This window comes from Moschus berezovskii, chromosome 13, assembly GCF_049115385.1.
Source record: "Moschus berezovskii isolate FMDL1 chromosome 13, NW_MosBer_1.0, whole genome shotgun sequence".
Classification (NCBI taxonomy): Eukaryota; Metazoa; Chordata; class Mammalia; order Artiodactyla; family Moschidae; genus Moschus; species Moschus berezovskii.
The window spans coordinates 830151-852877 of record NC_142472.1 but is presented as its reverse complement, the minus strand read 5'-3'; the positions used below and the strand labels follow the sequence as shown (position 1 = coordinate 852877).

At 53.9% G+C, this 22727-nt stretch overlaps 1 protein-coding gene across 3 annotated transcripts in view; it reads left to right on the top strand.

Moving 5' to 3' along the window:
- Positions 1–787: 787 nt before the first annotated feature.
- Positions 788–22727, top strand: part of ATP11A (ATPase phospholipid transporting 11A) — a 103868-nt gene continuing 81928 nt past the window's right edge. For all 3 annotated transcript variants that reach the window (XM_055426731.2, XM_055426728.2, XM_055426729.2), the window contains exon 1: positions 788–921. In XM_055426731.2, coding sequence (XP_055282706.1) covers positions 883–921 — 39 coding nt within the window. In that variant the 5' untranslated portion in view covers positions 788–882. The remainder of the gene's footprint in view (positions 922–22727) is intronic.

Sequence of the window (22727 nt, the reverse complement as noted above, 5' to 3'; positions counted from 1 at the left end):
CCACGGGCCGGCCCCGCCTCACCTGCCAGGCAGGAGGAGTCACTCAGGGGAACAGCGAGCGCCCCGGAGACGGAGACGAAGGCCCGGTTTAGCTAGTCTTCGGCCCGGCCCGACCCCTCATTACCGCCCCAAGTCCCCTCCTTGGCTCCCCGATCTCACACCCGCCCTCGGGCCTTGCGGGGAGATTGACTCTTCCGGCCAGACCCAGCTCCGGGCGCACAGTCCCCACCGCCCCCAGCGGCGGGCAGCGCACCCCCGCCCGGGAGGCGGAAGCAACAAGAGCCGCCGCCCCGGGGTCCTCCCGGCGGGCCGGCTCCGGGGGGCGGGCCGGCTCCGGGGGGCGGGCCGGCTCCGGGGGGCGGGCCGGCTCCGGGGGGCGGGCCGGCTCCGGGGGCGGGCCGGGAGGGGGCAGGGCCGGAGAGGGCGCGGGAGCGGGGCGGGGGCGCGGGCCGCGGGCGCATGCTCACATGCGCCCGTGACGTGCGCGCCGGGACCGGGCCGCCGGAGGCCGGGCTGAGCGGGGCGGCGGGCCGCGGCCGGGAGGAGAGCAGAGCAGAGCGGAGCGAGCGCGCTGCGGAGAGGAGGCGCGCGGAGAGCGGAGCAGCGGTGCGACCGGCGCGCCCAGTCGACCTCCCCACCGCCCCGGCCCCGGCGCGCGGGCTCCGGCCGCCAGGCGGCCACCTTGCTGAGCCGCCACCCCCGCGCCGGCCGCCGCGGGCCGGGCCGGGCATGAGCGCGGAGGGGCCGCGGCCGCCCCCCGCACCGCCCGGCGCTCGCAGGCCGTGACCCGGGCGGGGCGCGTGGCCGCACTCGGGCCTGGGCCTATGGGCGCGCGTAGCCGGACTTGGGGGCGCTGATCGGGCGGGCGCGGCCGGAGGAGCCATGGACTGCAGCCTGGTGCGGACGCTCGTGCACAGATACGTGAGTGCGACCCCCGCAGGGCCGGGACACGGGCTGGGCAGGACGGGGCTGCGGCCGCTGGCCGGGGGGCGCTGAAGGACTGGGCGGCCGGCCGCGCCCCGGGGAACTGCGGGACACGGGGGATGGGGCCCTGCGGGGCTGGCACCTCGGCCCCGACGGCGCGGGCGCCCACCCGCCAGCACGCCTCCCGGGAGCCCGGCGGCCGCTTAGATGGGCGCCGGGCCGGGCTCAAGGGGGATGCTCGCGCCCGGCCTCACTTGCCGGGTCCGCCCCGGGAGTCGGGAGTCGGACAGAGGAAGAGGGAAAAAGACAGCGGCTTTGCCCCTTAGTTTCCTAACGGCACGCGGGGCTTCGGAAGTGAAGTTTGGGAGCTTTTCCCCGAGAGTAACCAATCGGATCCGAGACCGGCCGTGGGGCTTCCCGGAGTCCTCGCTGGCCGTGGCCGCCACTAGGCGGGGGTGGCAGAGGGGAGGCTGGCTGGGTTTAGCGGCAGCAGCCGAGGGGAGCCCGGGGCGGAGGGGGTGCGCCCGGCAGAAGGAAGCGGCCTGGACAGCCCCGCCCCCGGCCCCGCGCGCGCGGCTGGTCACAGGTTGCAGAAGTGGCGCGCACCGAGGTTTCCGCTAGAATGGGGCACGGCTGTGGGAACTCTCCTGGCCGAGGAATTCCCTTAGTCAAGTGTTGACGTTTCCGAGCTTTCTTGTTCACCCAAGGGGAACGTTGAGAGTGCTTCCCTGGAATCCACTCATCAAGGAGGACTCGAGGGTCGGGGGGCTCCCCCGGGGAGGGCAGTGAGCCTTCCAGTTAAGTGGGGTGAATTTCTGGTAAGAGGCCCGAGGGCTTCCCGTGGGAAAGGCCCCGGTGTTCCCTTAGGGATTCTTGAGTCCAGATGACAACCTGAGTGCGCACCCCGGGGCCACCTTCCCGTAATAGCTCTTGCCCGTGACAGAAGGTCAGCAGAGCTGTTGGAGAAGCCCTCCGTGGATGCGGACACTAATCAGTGCAGTCGCCGGGAGCCTGGCGGCCCTGCTGACCCGGCGTGTGCTTGCCGACCTCCCAGTCAGTTTCTTTCTCGGACTCTGAGACTTCGGTGGAGAGGAGGGCTGACGGGCCACTGACACAGTGTGCCCAGGAGAGACGCGGGCGGGGAGGGCCTGCCGTCCCCCCTCCCCTCCCCCCAGCAAGGCCCTCTGCCTGGCGGATCTGCCCCGCTGTTCTGACCCCTTCGTTCTCCCAGCCAGGCGGGACATAGTTCCAGTGTTTGTGCTTTTAGCTCCTCCAGGTCTTCAGCTGTCTCGAGTCACATCAACCAACATAAACGTTGGTGTCCTTTACCTGCTCATTTCCCCCTTGCTGTGATGTGTGTGTGCGCGGCGCTCGGTCGCTTCGGTCGTGTCCGACCCTTTGCGACCTCATGGACTGCAGCCCGCCAGCCTCCTCTGTCCCTGGGATTCTCCAGGCAAGAATGCTGGAGTGGGTTGCCATGCCCTCCTCCAGGAGATCTTCCCCACCCAGCGATCGAACCTGCATCTCCTGCATTGCAGGTGGATTCTTTACCACTGAGCCACCAGGAAACCCCCTTGCTGTGATGTTAGACTTAAGAAATCAAATTTTCCCTCAAACCTGACTGTTAAATATTCTTCAGTGAACTTTCCCAGCATATGCATTACTTGGTGCTGTTTCTGGAATCCAGTTATGGGATACTATTGTTATTTCTATGTTTCTCATTTCGCATCTTTTTTTAAATGTCTGATCATTTGACTACTTCACCATATTCACATAGAAAGCCATTCATTTTTATGACATTAAGCTCTTGTCTATGTTATTAAACTAATTTGGCTTTTTCCAGAAACAGCCAGTCTGTTTGCTTATGACTGGATTATCTTTCAATATGTAGGAATTAACTTATTTCCTTATACTGAAGGGGGAAAAGGACTCTGGGATTGAGTATTCCTATTTCTTTGTGATTTCTGTATGTGACTTATTCTATAGGCGCAAATAGTCATATCCTGTTCGTCTTTTGTGGTCACAGAGTCAGAATTTCTAGGACAGAAACCTTTTCATGATGATGCCTGAGGGTTGCCAAAGATAAAGGAGTCCTTGGAAACTGTTGCTAGGGTATTTTATTCTGGGTTACTTCCGGAGAGGTGGAGTAGGCGAGTGAAGGAGATAATTCTGTTTCAGGTTAGGCCAGGTATTTCCGAAGCTGGCACCACTGGTTGTCAGCCTGGATGCATATAAGCCACGTGGAGATGTGCTGAACTCAGAAACGGCAAAGTGCTTCTGCACTGTGAGCTTTTAAAAAAATTGTTAACAAAGTGGCTGGAGAACTAGTGTTGCCACCTTCGAAGAGATGTGAGGGGAGACGTCCCGTTTCAGAGTCTCTGGGCGCCCACCTGGGTTGGACCTGGCCTGCCCACGTTGAGGCCAGGTCTCCCTGGCCCAGCGGTTTGCCTTTCTCTGCCCCAGTTTCCTCATCTGAGAATGTATAGTGGCCCCCCTTTCAGAGGATTAAATGCACTAACACAGGCCAGGACTAAGGGTGGTGCCCGGCGCTGTGAAGGTGCTCAGCACCCATGTCTCTGATAGCTGTTAGCAAAGCTCTGTCCCTGGTGACTGGCCGGGAGAGGGCAAGTACCTCCCTGGGTCACCTGCTGGTCAGTGTGGCCGTCCTGCTCTGGAGCAGTGTGTGGGCTCAGAGGGCATTCAGGACATCTGGACACAAGGGTCTGAAGACTGCAGGCCGCTGAAAAGTCTGCCGTGACGTCTACATGCAGAATGACCGCTTGGCACGATGCCACTCCCCTTCCTGTACACACCTCGCAGCTGGGAGTTCTGACTGTGACGCTTGCTTCATTGTGTCTCTGGACTTTGTTTTCAGTACTTCAGCCTGGATACCTGCTTGTCCAGGTTTCTGCTTATTTCTGTCTCACAATTTTTGCTTTCTGGGGTATTTCTTACCTTTTAATTTTAAGATGGGCAAAACTTCCTTAATGAGAGTAGATCTGTTTTTGAAACAAATGGTTATGTTAAGATTTTTCTGCATAAGGAAAAAATAAACGCTGGTCCCTGGAGAACCTCAAGCATGGCTGTATTAGAATGCTTTGAACCTTCTAAGAAATTCGCCACTTATCTGTGCACGTGTGGGTCTGCTCTTGGTTTTTTGTTTTTTTTTTTTTGATCACCAAATGGCTTGTGCTGTGGACATCAGTGTCGGCTGCTGCTGCTCTAAAGGCCAACACTCATCTGATGAGCCTTGGCTTTAAAGCTTTGAATGCTGCCTGACTTGGAGCTGCCTTCCTAAGGCCATTTCTGATGACACCCTGGGGCCTCCTGTGGTTCAGCTCCGGGGGTCTACACCCCAGGACACTGAGGTGGGCCACCTGAACTGCCTGAGGCCTTCAGGTGCTTGAAGTTGATGACCCCTGAGGCAGGCCAGCCCCGCCTGCAGAGCACCGTGCTACAGTGTTCAGTGTTCGTACACGCCTTTCAAAGCAATCTGCCTGATGTATAATTTAACCCCTGTGTCCTGGCTGTTAAGTTAGATTCCTCCCATTGTCTGACTGTTAGGGACAAGTCATCTTGACGTGCTTTTCTTTGCTGCCTGAGGGCAATTTTAATAACCTGGGGGAGGGGAGGGAGTTTAGCTGACTGGGTTTTGCTGCAGAGTTTCTAGGGGCGAGCACGCCGACCTCAGTCTGCAGTTGCCTGAAACGGCTTGGAAGCCCCTGAGCTGCCGCTGGCTCTGTGGGGAGGCCTCCGTTTACGGCTGTGCTGGGCGCTGGAGCCTGGATACGCGCTGTCCCTCGTGCGGGACAGTCAGAGTGCAGATGCCCAGGTCCCAAACTCACAAATGCTTTTTTAACCAAGTTAAATGCAGGCAGAAATGCTATTTATTTGCAAGGAAAGTCAATAAAAAGCCATTTTTTTACAGCCATAGAAATTCAACAAGCTTGAACAAAGGATTGCTTTTGCTTGGATTCTGGTATGTGAAAAAAAAACTAGTTGTTTGTGGAGGTCAAAGTTCAGCATCAGAGCCTCACAGGTGCAGGTGCAGACCTGGCTCAGGCCTTTGACTGAGACCATGGCCATCTTCCCACTTGAAAGGGAACCCCTTGATGTGGTTTCCTGGTGGGGGGGAGCACCTCCAGGATTGGGGGACAGCTGGGGTGCCCTGCGGCCCCGGGAGGTGCTCTGTCATGGCTCTGACGCCACTGGCAGCCCCAGCTCTTCTGTGGGACTGCGTCCCCTTCGGCCTCCCCGAGTGGACTGTGTGGAGGGTGGTGGCCCACGGATTTGGTGGTGAACGGTGGTCCCCAGGGAGGATGCCCACCCTGTGGGTGCTGATGGCACCCTCCTGGTTTGGGGTGGGTGACCTGGTCTGGAAAGCTGCAGCTTGTGTCCCGGGGCCCCTGCCTGCCCATCTCTTTGCCCTGAGCCAGCACACCTCCCTTCTGCAGCGGCATCACCAGTCCCTGTGGCACTCCGTCGTGCCTTTCAACCACCTCTTTTAAAGCAGACTTCCTTGACCCCATGTCTCCTGTCTGTATCCCCCCGCTGTCTGTTCTCCAGAGACTCCCAGGCCTGCCTCTTTCCTCCTGGGGCGCCCGTGTGTCAGCCTGAGGGCACTCAGCCTGAGGCGGCCCACCGGTGGTCTCCCTTCAACCGTGGCCTCAGCCACACAAAGGGTCTCTGCCCGACACCAGGTGAGGTCGTGGGAGGCCAGACAAGCCGAGAAAGGTTGATTGTGGGGCCAAGCAGGGAGGCGCGGCTCGTGCTCAGAAAACCTGATCTCCTTGATGGTATTCAGGGAGACTGTGTACAGGCGGAATGTGGGGGTGGGGGCCGCAGGGCGTGTGACTTTCTTCTGAAGGCCTGGTGACTCCTGACAGGGTGGCGGTCTGGAATCTGTGCTCAGCCCAGTGGCCCTCCTCCACCCTGTGGGGTCTTAGATCCGCAGGACTCAACGTGCTGCAGGTGAGCCTCCAGCGGCACTGACCCAGCCCCAGGCTGCGCAGTTCCCTGACCGCCCCTCCCTGGGTTCTGCCCTGACCTGGCTCTTGAATCTGCCCTTTGGTACTTGAGGGAAGGTCATGGGGGTGGAAACAGTTTTCCTGCAAATAAGAAGCAGAAAGGGTTTGTAGCCCGAGGATCCCAGAAGTTCCTTCTGGGCTTTGTAGGCATGGCCCGCATTTTGTGTTCCCTGATGCATCGTGATCCAGGTGGGAGGCAGGGAGGGCCCGGGGTGCTGTCTGAGTGTCCGAGCGTGCCGGGGCTGGGGACTGCGGGCCTCTGAGCCATGAAGTCTGGCGGGTGGGTCCAGGCAGAGAGGGGGTGAGCCGGTCAGCCGGCCCTTTGCTCGGGTAAGCCGGGGGCCTGAGGCTGGCGCCCTGTCCTCCCCATCAGTGCCCTGCTGGGAGGTCTGGGATGCCCCCATGGCCGTGGCCGCAGGCCCCCCCTGGGCTGGGCCAGCGGTCAGTTCCACCTCTCACCACGGCTGTTGATACCTGAATAGGTTAAGGACAGGCCTTTAAAGTCTCGTTGAGGCCACTTCATACCTTCGGAGTCTCCTTCCCTGGGACATTTCTCAGGACGGTGAGGAGGAGGCCAGAGGGTGTGTGGTCCTGCCCCTCTCCTGATAAACCCCCGGAGAGGAAGTGACCTCCCCAGGGTCACAGCCCACGGGTCCGCTCACCTCTGGAGGGGCTTCCTAACCCCGGGAGCTTCCCCCACACTCTGTCTGTGGCTTTTCCTGTCCATTGCGGCTAATCCTCCGCCCACAGAGACCCCAGGACTTGCCCTCTGTTTCCTTGCATCCACCCCTTGGACCCCTGCCCAGAGAGAACCCTTTCTTGGGGTCTGGTTGTGAATGAGTGTTCTTAGCTGGCCCCATGGGGGTCCTGCAGCACAGAGTGCAGAGCCTTTGGCTCAGACGCTTTCTGTTTTCTGGGCAGGGGAGGGGCCCCAGTGCCGCTAGGCTCCTGAACGCTGAGAACCTTGTCTGAAAACGCAGGAGGGGAACCGGCCCTCTGATACGGTCACATCAGTCACTCTGTGGCTTCAGAACTGCCTGAGTTTATGGCCAACATTTAAACATGGGTGATTGTGTCCCAGGGGGTAAAGATTCTGCCTGCTAACACCAGAGACGCAAGAAGATTCCCTGGAGAAGGAAATGGCAACCCACTCCAATATCCTTCCCAGGGAAATCCTGTGGACAGAGGACTGGCGGGCTACAGTGCCTGGGGTCACAAAGCGTTGGACACGCCTGAGTGACTGAGCACGATTGTCCGGAAGTGTCCAGATTTCCCCACTGTTTCAAGAAAGGTGTGACCGGGCCGTCCAGCGCCGGGTGGCTGCCCTTCATGTAGGGCTCAGCGCCCTGCCCTGCGGCTGCCCTGCCCCCTGCCCCCTGTCCACCGAGGGTCCAGGCTCCTCCAGTTGGGGTGGACCCCTGAGCCCAAAGCAAGCTCCGTCCGTCGGCAGGTCGGTTAGAAGGCACCCGATGACTGGCCGTCGTGAGCAGAGCCTGGGCCCCGTGTCCCCTGGTGTGTGTGCTGACGCTGGGCAGGGCCCAGCAGCGTCCCTGGTGGGGGGCTCACTCATGGTGCATGTGGGCCAGGAGAAGACCCGCCATGGGCCGAGTCGGGAGAGGGCTCTGGGCTCCTGCCATTACCTTTCCCTTTGTCACCTGGGCGTAGGCCAGGCCAGAGCAGGGGAGCGCTGTGGGCGAGTTAATCGTTAGCTGCCTCTTCCAACCAACCCTGCACATGCTTTTCCCACCTTTCTAAGTGGAGATGGAGAAAACTCACTGCCTCCGAGCCCCCTCCTCTCGACGAGGACTGTGCCGGTAACATTCACACGTACGTGCCCCGCTGTCCTGCCGTCTGGGTGTCTGTCAGTCACCCGCTCAGGATAAAGCTCGTCCAGATGGATCCAAGTTCTCACTCTGCAAACGTTTAACCACCTCCTACCCTCCTGAGTTTCTGTGGGCGAGATGTTTTCCGTTCGTCTGTGGTTTTCGTTTTGCCTTTGGTGGGTTTCAGAGTCCGTGCGCCCCCGGGGAGTGTCTGACAAGGTCTGGACGCAGGCGGCAGAAGGAGTGTGTGTGTCCGTGTCATCCGGCCGCAGCCTGCCCCCACACGACGCACCAGCTGGCCGCAGCTGTCAGGGAAGTCTACGCTGTCTGCTGTGTGTGTTTTGCGGGTAAAATATGTTAACCAAGGTGGGTGGCCGCGGGCAAGACGCTGGTGACTTCCAGTCACTTTGCTTCTGCCATGCTGATCCCGTGCCTGGCTTCCATTTCCCTCCCCTCTTACCTTCCAGGGGAGGCCTGTGTCTGTTCCAGGAGCCCCTCCCATGCCGGCCTGGGTGTGGCTGCGGGTGCCCAGGAGCCTGTGGCCTAGTAGGCTGCTGGTGAGTTTCCGCGGGACTTGTGGGTGCTCCTGCCAGCGCGGCCGACGGGGGCCTGGGTCGTCCAGCCGCTGCCCTCGACCGTGCCCCGGGGGTAGCCCGCCACCCATCCGTCCCCGCCGTCCGCGTGGCTGAGGGCCTCCCCCACCAGTGGACGCCAGGCCTTTGCCTTGCCCACCCAGTGTCCCTCCTCCACGCCTCTGTCCTGGTCTGAGGTTGGAGGCCCGCCTGAGACGCATCATGTCAACACATGTCTGGTCGTTGAGGACGTTGAGGCCGAGAAAGTGGCTGAGGAAGGCAGTGTCCTCGTGGTGAAAAGCTGGCATCAATTCCGGGGCGGTTCTAAGCTGTTCATGCAGGGTCCATGAACCTCAGTGGTGGTGTGTTTAAGCGCTGAATTCTAAAATACGAAGCCACGACAGGTCCATGCCTGTCCTGGTGCGGGGCTGGGGCAGCAGTGGAGCTCGGTTTCTCAGGCTCGGGCTGCAGGCGCGGCCCAGGGCTGGCAGGCGGGTCCGGTGAGGGCAGACGGCTGCCTTCTCCTGTCGTCAGGTGGCCGCTCCTGGGGTGGGGGGCAGAGCGAGTGGTCTCTGTCCCTCGGCCTACGAGGACACGGTCCCGTCAGGGACGATGCCACCCTGACACCCGCGCTCCATCTCCACTGCCTCCCTGGGTGCTGTCTCCAGCCACGATCACAGTGGGGGTTAGGAGCTCACCGCGTGCATTCAGGGGGCACAGTCCCATTTGTGGCTGAATGCTGTTCAAGTTGGTGCGATTTAGAGTCAGTACACACACAGGCAGACAACCGCAAAGGAGGCAGTTTGAAAAGGTGTGTTGTCTGTTGACTGTTTCATCAAACAAGTGTTCCCCAGAATCTGGGGGACTAAGAGTAAACGTGCAGTGGGAACGGTCGCTCTTCTGGTCCGTGGAGAGGTTTCGGCCGTTGTTAGCACTGACAGACCACGGTGCCCACGATCCGAGCCCTGATCCGTCAAGATCCTGTGTGTTCCTGTCTTTCTCTTTTCTTTTTTCCCTGTGGGAGGCTCGGTTTTTTCAGTCTTCTAACTTTATTGAGACTTTCAATGGCTAAGTCAAAGATCTCTCTTGGTAAATGTCACACTGCACTTGAAAATACGTGGGTTATTTTAAAATATCTTTTGCTATTAATTTCTCACATAATTCCATAGTGATAAAAGAACAGACTCTGTATGATTTCAATACCTTTAGATGGTGAAATTCTTGCACCTGGGTTTATGTTCCCATCCCTGGAGGCGGAAACGACAACCCACTCCAGTATTCTTGCCTGGAGAATCCTGCGGACGGAGGAGCCTGGTGGGTACAGTCCGTGGGGTCGCAAAGAGTCAGACACGACCGAGCGACTGAGCGTGCTCTGGCACTAGCTAGGAGGCTTGGTGGGAGAGTGGTGGTTGGTGTCAAGTGTCATCTGGGTTTGTTAGGACTAAATCCGCAGCGTCTGTCTCGTTGACGGGACAGATGTCCCCCACGTAACTGGATTGGGCGGAGGGGACTGGGAAGCGGCCCGTCCCCGAGTGAATGGGATTGGGTTTAGGCACCGTGCTGTTTGTCTGCTCTGTGCAGGGCAACCTCTTCACCTCCAGCAGAATCGGAACGGGGTGGCTGGAAGGTGACCCCGAGCTGTCGCTAGGGTGACAGGGACATGACTTCTCTGTGGGCCCAGGACATGGGATCACCCTGCCGCCCACGCATCCTGGATTTTTGCCGTGACCTGAGAGTTCCCAAGCTAGCGCTGTGGATCTTTCCTTCTTAGGTTTCCCTGTAATCACAGCCTGGGTCTCTCTCATTAAAAATCTGTTCAGGCTGTTACAGACCCATGTCGGAAAAGACCCTGATATGGTGGGAGCTGGCCCAGCCTCTGTGGTGCTGGGGCTGGCCCCGTCTGTCTGATGCCAGGGCTCTCGTTAAAGCCGCAGGGCCCAGGGTAGGGGGAGCGCCCCCTCTGTCTTCTCTGAACTGTCCATGCAGTTGATGGAATCTGCCCCTCACGATCAAGTTTATTTCCGGGCCATGTGTGTCTGCCCCTGCCCTGGGTGCCAGCCTTGTTCCTCCCACCTGCTCCTTCCCTGCTCTGGACAGACCCTGCTGTCATGAAAGGAGGCAGCCAACCTGGCCGTCCATTACATAATCTCCCTCCTTCAGAGAAAAGAGGATTTCCTCCAGCCTATTTTCAGCAAAGGATTAGGGACAATGAAGTTCTGCCATGGGAGCGTCATCTGGATTTCTGTGTGATTTTTCAGGAGGGCCTCGGTGTTGTGCCCAGAAAACATGAGTTTTTAAATCATGGAATTAAAGTTATTATTCCCTGGAACAAAGTCATGGAGCGATTATTGGTGCAGGAGATAAGTGATCTGAGGGTAAGGCAGACCTGGATTTGTCCATCCTTTTCAGGTAAAGGATCTGAAAGGGATGGACAACTTATATGCATGTGGAGTAATTTAACTTCCCTTTTCCGTTTAGGAAGTGTTTGATTTGGATCTTACAGATAAGGCATTAAAGTTGTAGGCAACCGTGAGGAATGTCCGTGCTTTTTGACTCGGGGATGCATCTGAAGGCAGCATCCGTGTTAGAAAGCTGGGGTGGCCTTCCTGTGGTTAGAGTCTGCCTGTGGCCTCACGTCTGGTGTTGTCTAGCTCTTCTCACTATTTTTCTGAACCATGGAAACTCGTGACATTGAAGCTCAGGTGGGGGGCAAGCCTGGCAGATTCTAGCGGGGGAGGCGTACAACGCGCTCAGTGCACGCTGGGTGCTCAGCAGCGCTATTGACCAGATATTTGTTGACACTCGCTGACTGCACAGGGGACGCCGTTGGGGGCACAATGCACAAACGTCCAGCGGCCCTGGAGGCGGCATTTTGGTTGTAGATGGCAAATTGCAGGCACGCAGTAGGCTGGACGTGTGTCAGGAAGGGCCGTGGATGAAAAGGAGACGGGCAGAGGGTCAGAATAGGGGGCAGGGGGGATGGATGGGGAGGTGACAGGAGCTGGGTCTGGGGGGACGGGGTGTCTCTGGGCCCCAGAATCACAGGGCTGGAGGTCCAGGTCTGGGGGGACGGGGTGTCTCCAGGCCCCGGAATTGCAGGGCTGGGGGTCCACGGAGGCCAGAGGCCAGCCCAGCGCAGCAGGCCTCGGTGGGAGGCGGGGGTGGTGTGGCAGAAATGGTGTGTCACTGTCACTTTATACAGTAGGGCCACGTGGCCACCCCAAAAATTTCATTTTTAAAACATGGAGTATGTATGTTACCTTTGATAAAGGTTTAAATTTGGTTTAAAATTATAAGGACCTGCTGTAAGGCACAAGGAACTGTACTCAATACTCTGTAAGGCCCTGTATGGGAAAGAATGTAAAAAGAGTGGCTGTATGTGTATGTATAACAGACTCATTTGCTGCACCCTTGAGACCAACACGATATTGTAAATCAGCTGTATACTCCATAAGTTAAAGAAAGGAGTTACCTGGCAAGATGAAAAAGACGTGACATAATAAATTAGGGTGGTTGTAACGTTACAAAGATGCATTGACCTATTGAATGAACGTACGGTAGGCTGGTTTATGGGCAGTTTTTTTATTGTGGTAAAATATACATAAGATTTACCATTTTAACCACTTCCAAATAGGTGTATAATATCATCCATTGGCTTTAGGTTACATTTGCATAGTTATCATCACCATCCGTTTCTAAAACTTTTTCATCTTCCCAAATACAAACTAATTTATGGGCAGTTTTAAGTAGTTTACTCTACATTTGATATTGTTTGTCTTGCTTTTTTGGAAGCATGTTTTTTTTTTTTTTTTAAATCAATGAAAAAGACCTTATCAGGGTCATGGGAAGACTTATTGAAACCTAAGCAGTGATTAAATTTTAATGGAAAATGTACCCTTGGCAGTAGGGTTTTTTTTTTCTTTTAAATAATTGGTGATGGTAAGCTTTATTAAAATTTAAATACTTGAATGTGAGGATTCATTTGGGCTTTATGTTTTGCTTAATATGTATTTGTTGAGAACAGCCTGAGTGATGATTATTGCTCCAGAGAAGAAAACCTGATACTTGTCATAAAACAAGTAATTCTGTAATGAGACAGAATATCTCATAACTAAGAGTTATATCTAATTGGCAGTACACTCAAATAATATAGCTCATAATGATGTTTGTTTAATGGTGTTAGAAAGCCACATGCCTTTCTCCTAAGTGCATTGATAAGAAATACGAATTATAGCACTTTATGAGAAATTTTCTTCCAGAAACTAGTCTGTTTGGGTCAGAAAAAGTTTCTGTTTTGAGTTAATCTATAATGTTTATTCTTTTACTATCTAAAAAAAATGATTAAGAAATAGATGAAACTTAAATTTGAGGAATTTTTTTCTGTAAAATTGTTGGGTCTGTGACAAGCAGTTTCCTGTTATTTCTGCTCCAAAGGTGATATGAGATTTTTTTGCTGTTGTTCTCAAATTGAAATAATTGGTTTCATAACTTGCTGTCACTTTTTAGAGAGCAGCACGGTTTCAAAAGCGGGAAGTCCCGTTCTTATTCAGTACTTGATTGATTAACAAGAAACTTGGTTGTAAGCTTGAACACTTCTGTCTGTCAAACAGTGTGGCTCGTTAAAAGCCGTGGCCGTCACGAGCCGGCGAGGGGCCCCGCTTGGGCGTCGTGGTCCTCCGCAGAGCTGACCGAAATGTTAGGGTGAGAGAGTGTGGCGTGCGTCCTCCGCGAGCCCCGGCGTCGGCTTCCTGAAGACGCTCCACGTGGCCTCCCGTAGCCGCTACCCGTGCACGTCGCAGGGGCGTCAGGTCGGGGGCGTGGCCTCAGCAGCTACCCGTGCACGTCGCAGGGGCGTCAGGACTGGGGGCGTGGCCTCTCAGGCGGTACCCGTGCACGTGGCAGGGGCGTCAGGTCAGGGACGTGGCCTCCCTCAGCCGCAGGGGCGTCAGGACTGGGGGCGTGACCTCTCAGCCGATACCCGTGCACCTCGCAGGGGCGTCAGGACTGGGGGCGTGGCCTCTCAGGCGGTACCCGTGCACGTGGCAGGGGCGTCAGGTCAGGGACGTGGCCTCTCAGCCGATACCCGTGCACGTCGCAGGGGCGTCAGGACTGGGGGCGTGGCCTCCCTCAGCCGCAGGGGCGTCAGGACTGGGGGCGTGACCACCTCTCAGCCGATACCCGTGCACGTCGCAGGGGCGTCAGGGCTGGGGGAAGGTGGAGGCTCGTCCGCGGAGAGGCCTGCTTCTCACCGGGACGCGAGCACCGGCCGGCACTGGTCTTTCTCTGTTTTGGCCCAGCCTCGCTGCAGACGGGTCAGGCGCCTTCGGGCACTTTGTCAGCTGATGACTGACTTCCCGCCTGTGCTCGAGGAAAGGGCAGATTGGTTCACGTCTTGACCTGGAGGAAGGCTGCAGCCCGCGCGGACCCACGACAGGGCCCGTGCTGGCCCGAGCTGCCCACTGCCGCCTCCCTGGGCTCACTGGCCCTGCGGGGGACGGGGCCGTGGGAGCACCCGGGGGTCGGGACGCAGACCCCGGCCGACCACCCGCTCAGCGTCAAGCGTGTTCCCCCCGGCCATTGACCAGCCCTCGGCCTGTAGCCAGCGAGGTGTTGAGAAGACTTTCTGCACAGACCTGCAGGCCCGCGAAGTGACGGTCCAGGCGCTGGCTTCGGGACCCTTCTGCAAAGCCACCTTCTCAGTAGATCCTGGACTCCGGCTTCAAGGCCGGGACGAGGCCTCCAGCGTGTAAAATCCACGTCACTCTGCGGCCGTGGATGCCGTCCACATGCCCCTGGAGTACATGTTCTCGCTTATGAGCGTGCTTCACACGTACACACACACGCATGGCTCTCCAGCTGGTGGAGTAAATGGGGAGGCAGGAGCAGCACCCCCAGAGGACGGGTTGATGGGGGGATAGACGGAGCTCTGGGAACGAGGGGCCCAGCCCTGCCCAGGGGGTGGTGTGGGGCCCCCCGGCCCGTGGGCAGCCTCCTCTGCTGTCTCAGTGTGGTTCTGTCCCCTGGCATCTGCGACTGGCTTTCTCTGTGCAGGTGGGGCACCAGATGTTAGGTCTTTAATAAAAGGGGTGTTGGAGGGGCTGGTTCTCAGGTGGACAGAACGGTCCATGGGAGACGACTGGTGGTGAAGGTCAGTTGTCAAGCCAGGGCCAGATGAGGCCCAGAGTCTGCTACCACTGCCGTCGCTGCCGCTCCTGGGGGTCTCAGGTGCCCTGACCCCACTTCCTGCGCACCCAGGCAGTGTTGAGTGAGTGGTGCTGGCAGTGGCAGAGCTCAGCGGGGCCGGGCGGAGGGCCCCGCTACCCTTACGTCTGCTGGACAGAACCACAGGGAGGCTCTCTGAGGCCCGGGGCCGAACCCACACCCAGAAAGGGCTCAGTTCAGAAGTGCATTTCAGTTGCTCAGTGGTGTCCAACTCTTCACGACCCCATGGACCGTAGCATGCCAGGCCTCACTGTCCATCACCAACTCCCAGAGCTTACTCAAACTCATGTCCATGGAGTCGGTGATTCCATCCAACCAACTCATCCTCTGTCGTCCCCTTCTCCTCCCACCTTCAATCTTTCCCAGCATCAGGGTCTTTCTTAATGAGTTAGCTCGTCACATGAGGTGGCCAAAGTATTGGAGTTTCAGCTTTAGTATCAGTCCTTTCGATGAACACCCAGGACTGATCTCCTTTAGGATGGACTGGTTGGATCTCCTTGCAGTCCAATGGACTCTCAAGGGTCTTCTCCAACACCACAGTTCAAAAGCATCAATTCTTCGGCGATCAGCTTTCTTCACAGTCCAACTCTCATATCCATACATGACCACTGGAAAAACCATAGCCTTGTCTAGACAGACCTTTGTTGGCAAAGTAATGTCTTTGCTTTTTAATATGCTGTCTAAGTTGGTCATAACTTTCCTTCTGAGGAGTAAGCGTCTCAATTTTGTGGCCGCAGTCACTATCTGCAGTGATTTTGGAGCCCCCCAAAATAAAGTCAGTCACTGTTTCCACCGTTTCCCCATCTATTTGCCATGAAGTGATGGGACCAGATGCCATGATCTTAGTCTTCTGAATGTTGAGCTTTAAGCCAACTTTTTCACTCTTCTCTTTCACTTTCATCAAGAGGCTCTTTAGTTCTTCACTTTTTGCCATAAGGGTGGTGTCATCTGCATATCTGAGGTTATTGATATTTCTCCCGGCAACCTTGATTCTAGCTTGTGCTTCTTCCAGCCCAGCATTTCTCATGATGTACTCTGCAGATAAGTTAAATAAGCAGGGTGACAATATAAAACTGTGACGTACTCCTTTTCCTATTTGGAACCAGTCTGTTGTTCCATGTCCAATTCAAACTATTGCTTCCTGAGCTGCATACAGATTTCTCAGGAGGCATGTCAGGAGGTCTGGTGTTCCCATCTCTTGAAAAATTTTCCACAATTTATCGTGATCCACACAGTCAAAGGCTTTGGCATAGTCAATAAAGCAGAAATATATGTTTTTCTGGAATCCCCTTGCCTTTTAAATGATCCAGCGAATTTTGGCAATTTGATCTCTGGTTCCTCTGCCTTTTCTAAAACCTGCTTGAACATCTGGAAGTTTATGGTTCACATATTGCTGAAGCCTGGCCTGGAGAATTTTGAGCATGACTTTACTAGCGTGTGAGATGAGTGCAATCGTGTGGTAGTTTGAGTATTCTTTGGAATTGCCTTTATTAGGGATTGGAATGAAAATTGACCTTTTCCAGTCCTGTGGCCGCTGCTGAGTTTTCCAAATTTGCTGGTATATTGAGTGCAGCACTTTCACAGTGTCATCTTTCAGGATTTGAAATAGCTCGACTGGAATTCCATCACCTCCACTAGCTTTGTTCATAGTGGTGCTTCCTAAGGCCCACTTGACTTCACATTCCAGGATGTCTGGCTCTAGGTAAGTGATCACACCATCGTGATTATCTGGAAGTGGGTGGTTTTCTGGCAGCCACTCCCGGAACCCAGAGCCCAGATAGACCTACCGTGTGTTTGAATATCCTTGTGTTGCCGTGTGTTTGAATATACAAACAAGATGCCTTTGGTTGCTGTGAACAGACGTGTGAATGTTTAAACGAGTTCAGTTGGATTTCTGCAGACTCGGGATAGTTGTAAATTCACCTACATGGTATTACGTGGTAGAGTACACAGAGCTCTCTGGGTCTTTGTGGAATGATTTTTTTTTTCCTTCCTGGTTCTTATGGATGTAAGAATTCGTGTTACTGAGCACATTCAGATAGAAAGGAGCCGTGCACTGTGTGAATAGCGGCGTTTAGTCTTATGTGATCTTGTGGGTTTCTGATTCTTGTTTAAGCTGTGGCTTCTTAAGGCTGCAGTTGTTCCAGGCAGAATGGAAATTTTATTCCTGTTTAGTTTGTGGGAAGATCACGTTCTGGCCATTTAATCTTCTCCTGACAGCTAACTGTTGATAAGGATGAAAAGAAACCAGATACCAGCTTGGGTGTCCCCGATTGAGGACAGAAGGCCAGGAATACAGCCGCCAGTGGACGCCCAGGCCGGTGGCCAGGAACCAGGCGGGTCGCTGAGCCGGGGGCTCCATCTCCTCTGTCCCCCGCTGGGGCTTCTCCTGCTGTCCTGCCGCTAGCTGTCGCCCACCCGCCCTTCTTCCTGTGAAACAGGCTGGGTCTGCTCTCTTCCCTCTTCTGCCCTCATCCTGGATTCTCAGGGGGCACCTTCTGGGTTCTGCCAGAGACGTCCCCATCTCAGCTGGAGGAAATGCCAGGGGCACTTTTCCGTCCTTCTGAAGGACCCCCAGCCCCACCTCTAAGTCCCCGTGGGGCGGGGCTGACTGGAGGAAACAGCAGAGCTGGGGCTGGTCTGGCTCCCCTTCCAGACCGCCCTCCTCTTTCTGCTTCAGAAGGGGCTGCAGGGGGGATGCATGAAAGAGCAGGAACCTAGTTTCGAGGAAGGCGGCCGGGGCGCCTGCCTGAGCGCCGTGCCTTCTGGACGCAGGTCCATGGACACACAAGCCTGGGCTTGGCGCCCTGAATGAGGGTGGTGGGCCTGGGGTGACCTGGTGAGATAGGTCCGTGACATTTCACAACTCAAAGAATCATTTTTCCTCCTGAGTCATATCTGATTTTATTTCAGAATGCACGTTTGGGCTCAAAGCAGACAGGGCTGCCCCATCACATGGGTTAGGTGGGTCATGGCCCAGGAGGAGCTGGTTTCTTTGGAAAACGTTTTAACAGCCACACGGACTCGGGTTGAGAGTGAATGTCCCCAGGTTGCAGCCTTGACGCCGCTGTGCAGCGCAGACGCTGCTGTGTGTTGCAGATGTGGCAGTGTGAGCCAGATGGTGTGTGTATTACAAGTGTCACTGTGCTACTGAAGTATTCGCAGGTTTGGGGGTGTGTTGTGTTAATGCGTTTTCAGCTTCTCTGTGCTGCTTGTGATGGGTCCAGATGCCATGATCTTCGTTTTCTAAATGTTGAGCTTCAAGCCAACCTTTTCACTCTCCTCTTTCACTTTCATCTAGAGGCTTTTGAGTTCCTCTTCACTTTCTGCCATAAGGGTGGTGTCATCTGCATATCTGAGGTTATTGATATTTCTCCTGGCAATCTTGATTCCAGCTTGTGCTTCTTCCAGCCCAGGGTTCCTCATGATGTACTCTGCATAGAAGTTAAATAAGCCAGGTGACAATATACAGCCTTGACGTACTCCTTTTCCTATTTGGAACCAGTCTGTTGTTCCATGTACAGTTCTGACTGTTGCTTCCTGACCTGCATACAGGTTTCTCAAGAGGCAGGTCAGGTGGTCTGGGATTCCCATCTCTTTCAGAATTTTCCACAGTTTATTGTGACCCACACAGTCAAAGGCTTTGGCATAGTCAATGAAGCAGAAATACATGTTTTTCTGGAACTCTCTTGCTTTCTCTATGATCCAGCGGATGTTGGCAATTTGATCTCTGGTGCCTCTGCCTTTTTTAAAAACTGCTTGAACATCTGGGAGTTCACGGTTGACATATTGCTGAAGCCTGGCTTGGAGAATTTTGAGCATTACTTTACTAGCATGTGAGATGAGTGCAATTGTGCAGTAGTTTGAGCATTCTTTGGCATTGCCTTTCTTTGGGATTGGAATGAAGACTGACCTTTTCCAGTCCTGTGGCCACTGCTGAGTTTTCCAAATTTGCTGGCATATTGAGTGCAGCACTTTCACAGCATCATCTTTCAGGATTTGAAATAGCTCAAGTGGAATTCCATCACCTCCACTAGCTTTGTTCGTACTGATGCTTTCTAAGGCCCACTTGACTTCACATTCCAAGATGTCTGGCTCTAGGTCAGTGATCACACCATCGTGACTATCTTGGTCGTGAAGATCTTTTTTGTACAGTTCTTCTGTGTATTCTTGCCACCTCTTCTTAATATCTCCTGCTTCTGTTAGGTCCCTACCATTTCTGTCCTTTATCGAGCCCATCTTTGCATGAAATGTTCCCTTGGAATCTCTAATTTTATTGAAGAGATCTCTTGTTTTTCCTATTCTGTTGTTTTCCTCTATTTCTTTGCATTGATCACTGAGGAAGGCTTTCTTATCTCTCCTTGCTATTCTTTGGAACTCTGGATTCAGATGCTTATATCTTTCCTTTTCTCCTTTGTTTTTCGCTTCTCTTCTTTTCACAGCTATTTGTAAGGCCTCCTCAGACAGCCATTTTGCTCTTTTGCATTTCTTTTCCACAGGGATGGTCTTGGTCCCTGTCTCCTGTACAATGTCACGAACCTCCATCCAGAGTTCATCAGGCACTCTTATCTATCAGATATAGTCCCTTAAATCTATTTCTCACTTGCACTGTATAATCATAAAGGATCTGATTTAGGTCATATCTGAGTGGTCTAGTGGTTTTCCCTACTTTCTTCAATTTCAGTCTGAATTTGGCAATAAGGAGTTCATGATCTGAGCCACAGTCAGCTCCTGGTCTTGTTTTTGCTAACTGTATACAGCTTCTCCATCTTTGGCTGCAAAGAATATAATCAATCTGATTTTGGTGTTGACCATCTGGTGATGTCCATGTGTAGAGTCTTCTCTTGTGTTGTTGGAAGAGGGTGTTTGCTATAACCAGTGCATTCTATTGGCAAACCTCTATTAGCCTTTGCCCTGCTTCATCACTTCATGGGAAATAGATGGAAAAACAGTGGAAACCGTGTCAGACTTTATTTTTTGGGGCTCCAAAATCACTGCACATGCTGATTGCAGCCATGAAATTAAAAGACGCTTACTCCTTGGAAGGAAACTTATGACCAACCTTGATAGTATATTAAAAAGCAGAGACATTACTTTGCCAACCAAGGTCCGTCTAGTCAAGGCTATGGTTTTTCCTGTGATTATGTATGGATGTGAGAGTTGGACTGTGAAAAAAGCTGATCGCTGAAGAATTGATGCTTTTGAACTGTGGTGTTGGAGAAGACTCTTGAGAGTCCCTTATACTGCAAGGAGATCCAACCAGTCCATTCTGAAGGAGATCAATCCTGGGTGTTCATTGGAAGGACTGATGCTAAAGCTGAAACTGCAATACTTTGGCCACCTCATGCGACGAGTTGACTCACAGGAAAAGACCCTGATGCTGGGAAAGGTTGGGGGCGGGAGGAGAAGGGGACGACCGAGAATGAGATGGCTGGATGGCATCACCGACTCTGTGGACATGAGTTTGAGTGAACTCCGGGAGTTGGTGACGGACAGGGAGGCCTGGCGTACTGTGATTCATGGGGTGAACTGAACTGTGCTGCTTGTAATGGCAAACCTATTTCCTCAAGTATCTGACGGTGTTGAATTCACTAACTAATGGTGGTAGGTGAGAAAACAGGACATATTATAAACTGCCCTTAAAAGCTGAAAGCTGGGCGTGCATTAGAACGGTGCTGCCCACATCCCACTTCCTGCATGAGACCCTCCTTGCCTGTTTCTATTTTCACCTTTTCTGTAAGAAGTACACATTGCTGCCGGAAAAAGGCATAAAAGCAATGGAAATAATGAAAGTATCTGGATTTTTTTTTTGCAGCTTTAAGAATGTTAAATAAATTTTCCACTAATGATGTTCATTCAGTTTTTTATTTTTCCTAATAAAATTTTGTTAGCCAACTTGAGCTAAACTTTTCCAGTTAACAGTTTTATAACTTTACACACGGCCTGCACAACTAACCAGAAATACAGCTGCAAGTGTCCTTTGAAATCTCAGGGGTGAAAGCAGCCTTCAGCGGGGTCCCACCTTCAAACTGTGTATGCTGGATTCTGGGGAGTAGGGAGTCAGAGCAAGAGGAGTCCCCCGATTAGGTTCTTGGAACCTTCTCCAAGCAGGTTGTCTGGGGACCGTCTGGTGGACTTTGAGTTAGCACTTAGCCCTCGAGCACAGGTGGATCAAAGGCCAGTGTTTTAGAACAGAATGGAATATTAAGGGACAAGGGAGGCTTAAAACATTGCTATTGGTTTTAACAGAAAAGGCTTGTGTTGACAGCCCAAGCCTGCTCTGACTACACGTGTGTGGTAATTGAACATTGTGGGCTGCAAATGGTCACGTGGTTGGCAGGGCCCAGAGGCCATGTGGCCAAGGTTCATCTTCCTGATGCACCAGATAATTCAGTGATCTCTGCTCCAGGTGCTTAAACTTGCAGAGAGGCAATTTGAAAATGCAAATAAATATAAAAATCTGTCCTTTATTTTTTTAAGTATAAATTATCCCATTTATTACTTTGTCTTGAAACACTATTAAAGTATCAAAGATTAATTAACACATAGGCTGTGGGAATAATCTTATTTATTCTTGATGCAGAATAAATGTTTCCATTCCATCTTTAGGAATTCGCCTCAGGAATTCATGGTCCAAGTGCACAAAGATGATCATATTAAAATGTTCCCTCATTTTATAGTAACTGTAAGTGGAGGATAGCCTTTACACTGTGTTATGCACCTATAATTTATATAATACTGTACAGCAATACCTCAAAATAAAACAAAATTAAAATGTTCCCTGCAGCTTTGTTGACTGTAGTAAAGAAAGCAACTTCACTCTGTGAACGGGTACGTTACTGACAGTTTGTGCAAAGGAGTACAATGCAGACCTTTAGAGAGAGGGTGTAGGTTTAGGCTCATTGATGTGAAAAGTTTATACTGTATTAGGTGAAAAAAACACTACAAACTGCACATGACATGTTCCTATTTTTAGTATGGATTCATACAAATACAGGCATAGAAAAAAATGTGGAAAAGTATAGAAAGAAATGTTAGCTAGTGATTCCCTCTGGATGTCAAGGTTGTGGGATATTGTTATTTTCATCTGTTTGTCTGTCTTGTGCTAAAAAGTTTTATGCTGATCATGTATTGCTTTTGTAATCTGAAGAAAAGTGTAAAGCTTTTGCCATTAAGGCAAGCTAAAACAAGCAGCAGAGCTCAGGACATTTTCTGCTACTACTGATAGGCGACACTTGGTGTGAGGCGAGCAGTCTTAGTGGGACAAGGAGATGAGCGTCCCGCCTGCACCGCGGCTGCTTTGTGGTCTGAAAAAGAGGCCCCCCACCCAGCACCCTGCAGTGCCTTCACCGTCCCGGGGGGACCAGCAGAGAGGCAGGTGCAGGCCATGCGTGAGAACGCCCCACCGCCCCCTACCCCCTGCCCTGCACAGGCCGGGGGGCGTGTGGCCCACCGCTGCTGCAGAGTGTAAATCCGTTCAGACCTGAGGTCACAGACAGAAGGCTGAGAGCTGCGAGTGAGGCGTGGCGGGCCGGCGCCGCAGCTGTAGAGTCCGTGGATTCTCCAGGCCAGAATACTGGAGTGGGGAGCCACGCCCTCCTCCAGGGGATCTTCCCAACCCAGGGATCAAACCCAGGTCCCCTCGTTGCAGGTGGATTCCTTACCAGCTGAGCCACCAGGGAAGCCCCGCGCGACTCCCAAACTCACTGTGAAAGTGCAGCCCGCACAGTTCCAGTTCTTATAAAAGACACAGCTCTACCCCAGGCTGTGGGAGCCGTGTCCCCAGGGGTCCCTCCCCGCCCTGAGGTGCCCACTCCCCAGGAACTGCCCGGGCTGCCCCCTGGGTCTCAGTGAGCCCAGCACGCACCCCAGCCTCCGCAGAGGCCGGTGTGCGGTGGGGACTCCAACCTCGTGGCCAGTCCCGCCCTCACAGGCCCACCTGAGTCCCCTCAGGAGGCGAGGCTGAGTGAGAGGACGCTGCCTGCCCAGGAAATCCCAGGGGCTCCTGAAGAGGAGCCCGCCGGACTCCGCCTCCACGGGTTTGTTTCCAGAACTCTCCGCCCTCCTTTTCCCGACCCCCCCCTCCCGCTTCTGGCCACCCGCGCCCGTCTGTCCTCCTGTCCACCCGCTGCTCCCGCCCCCGCCTGGCATCCGGGCGG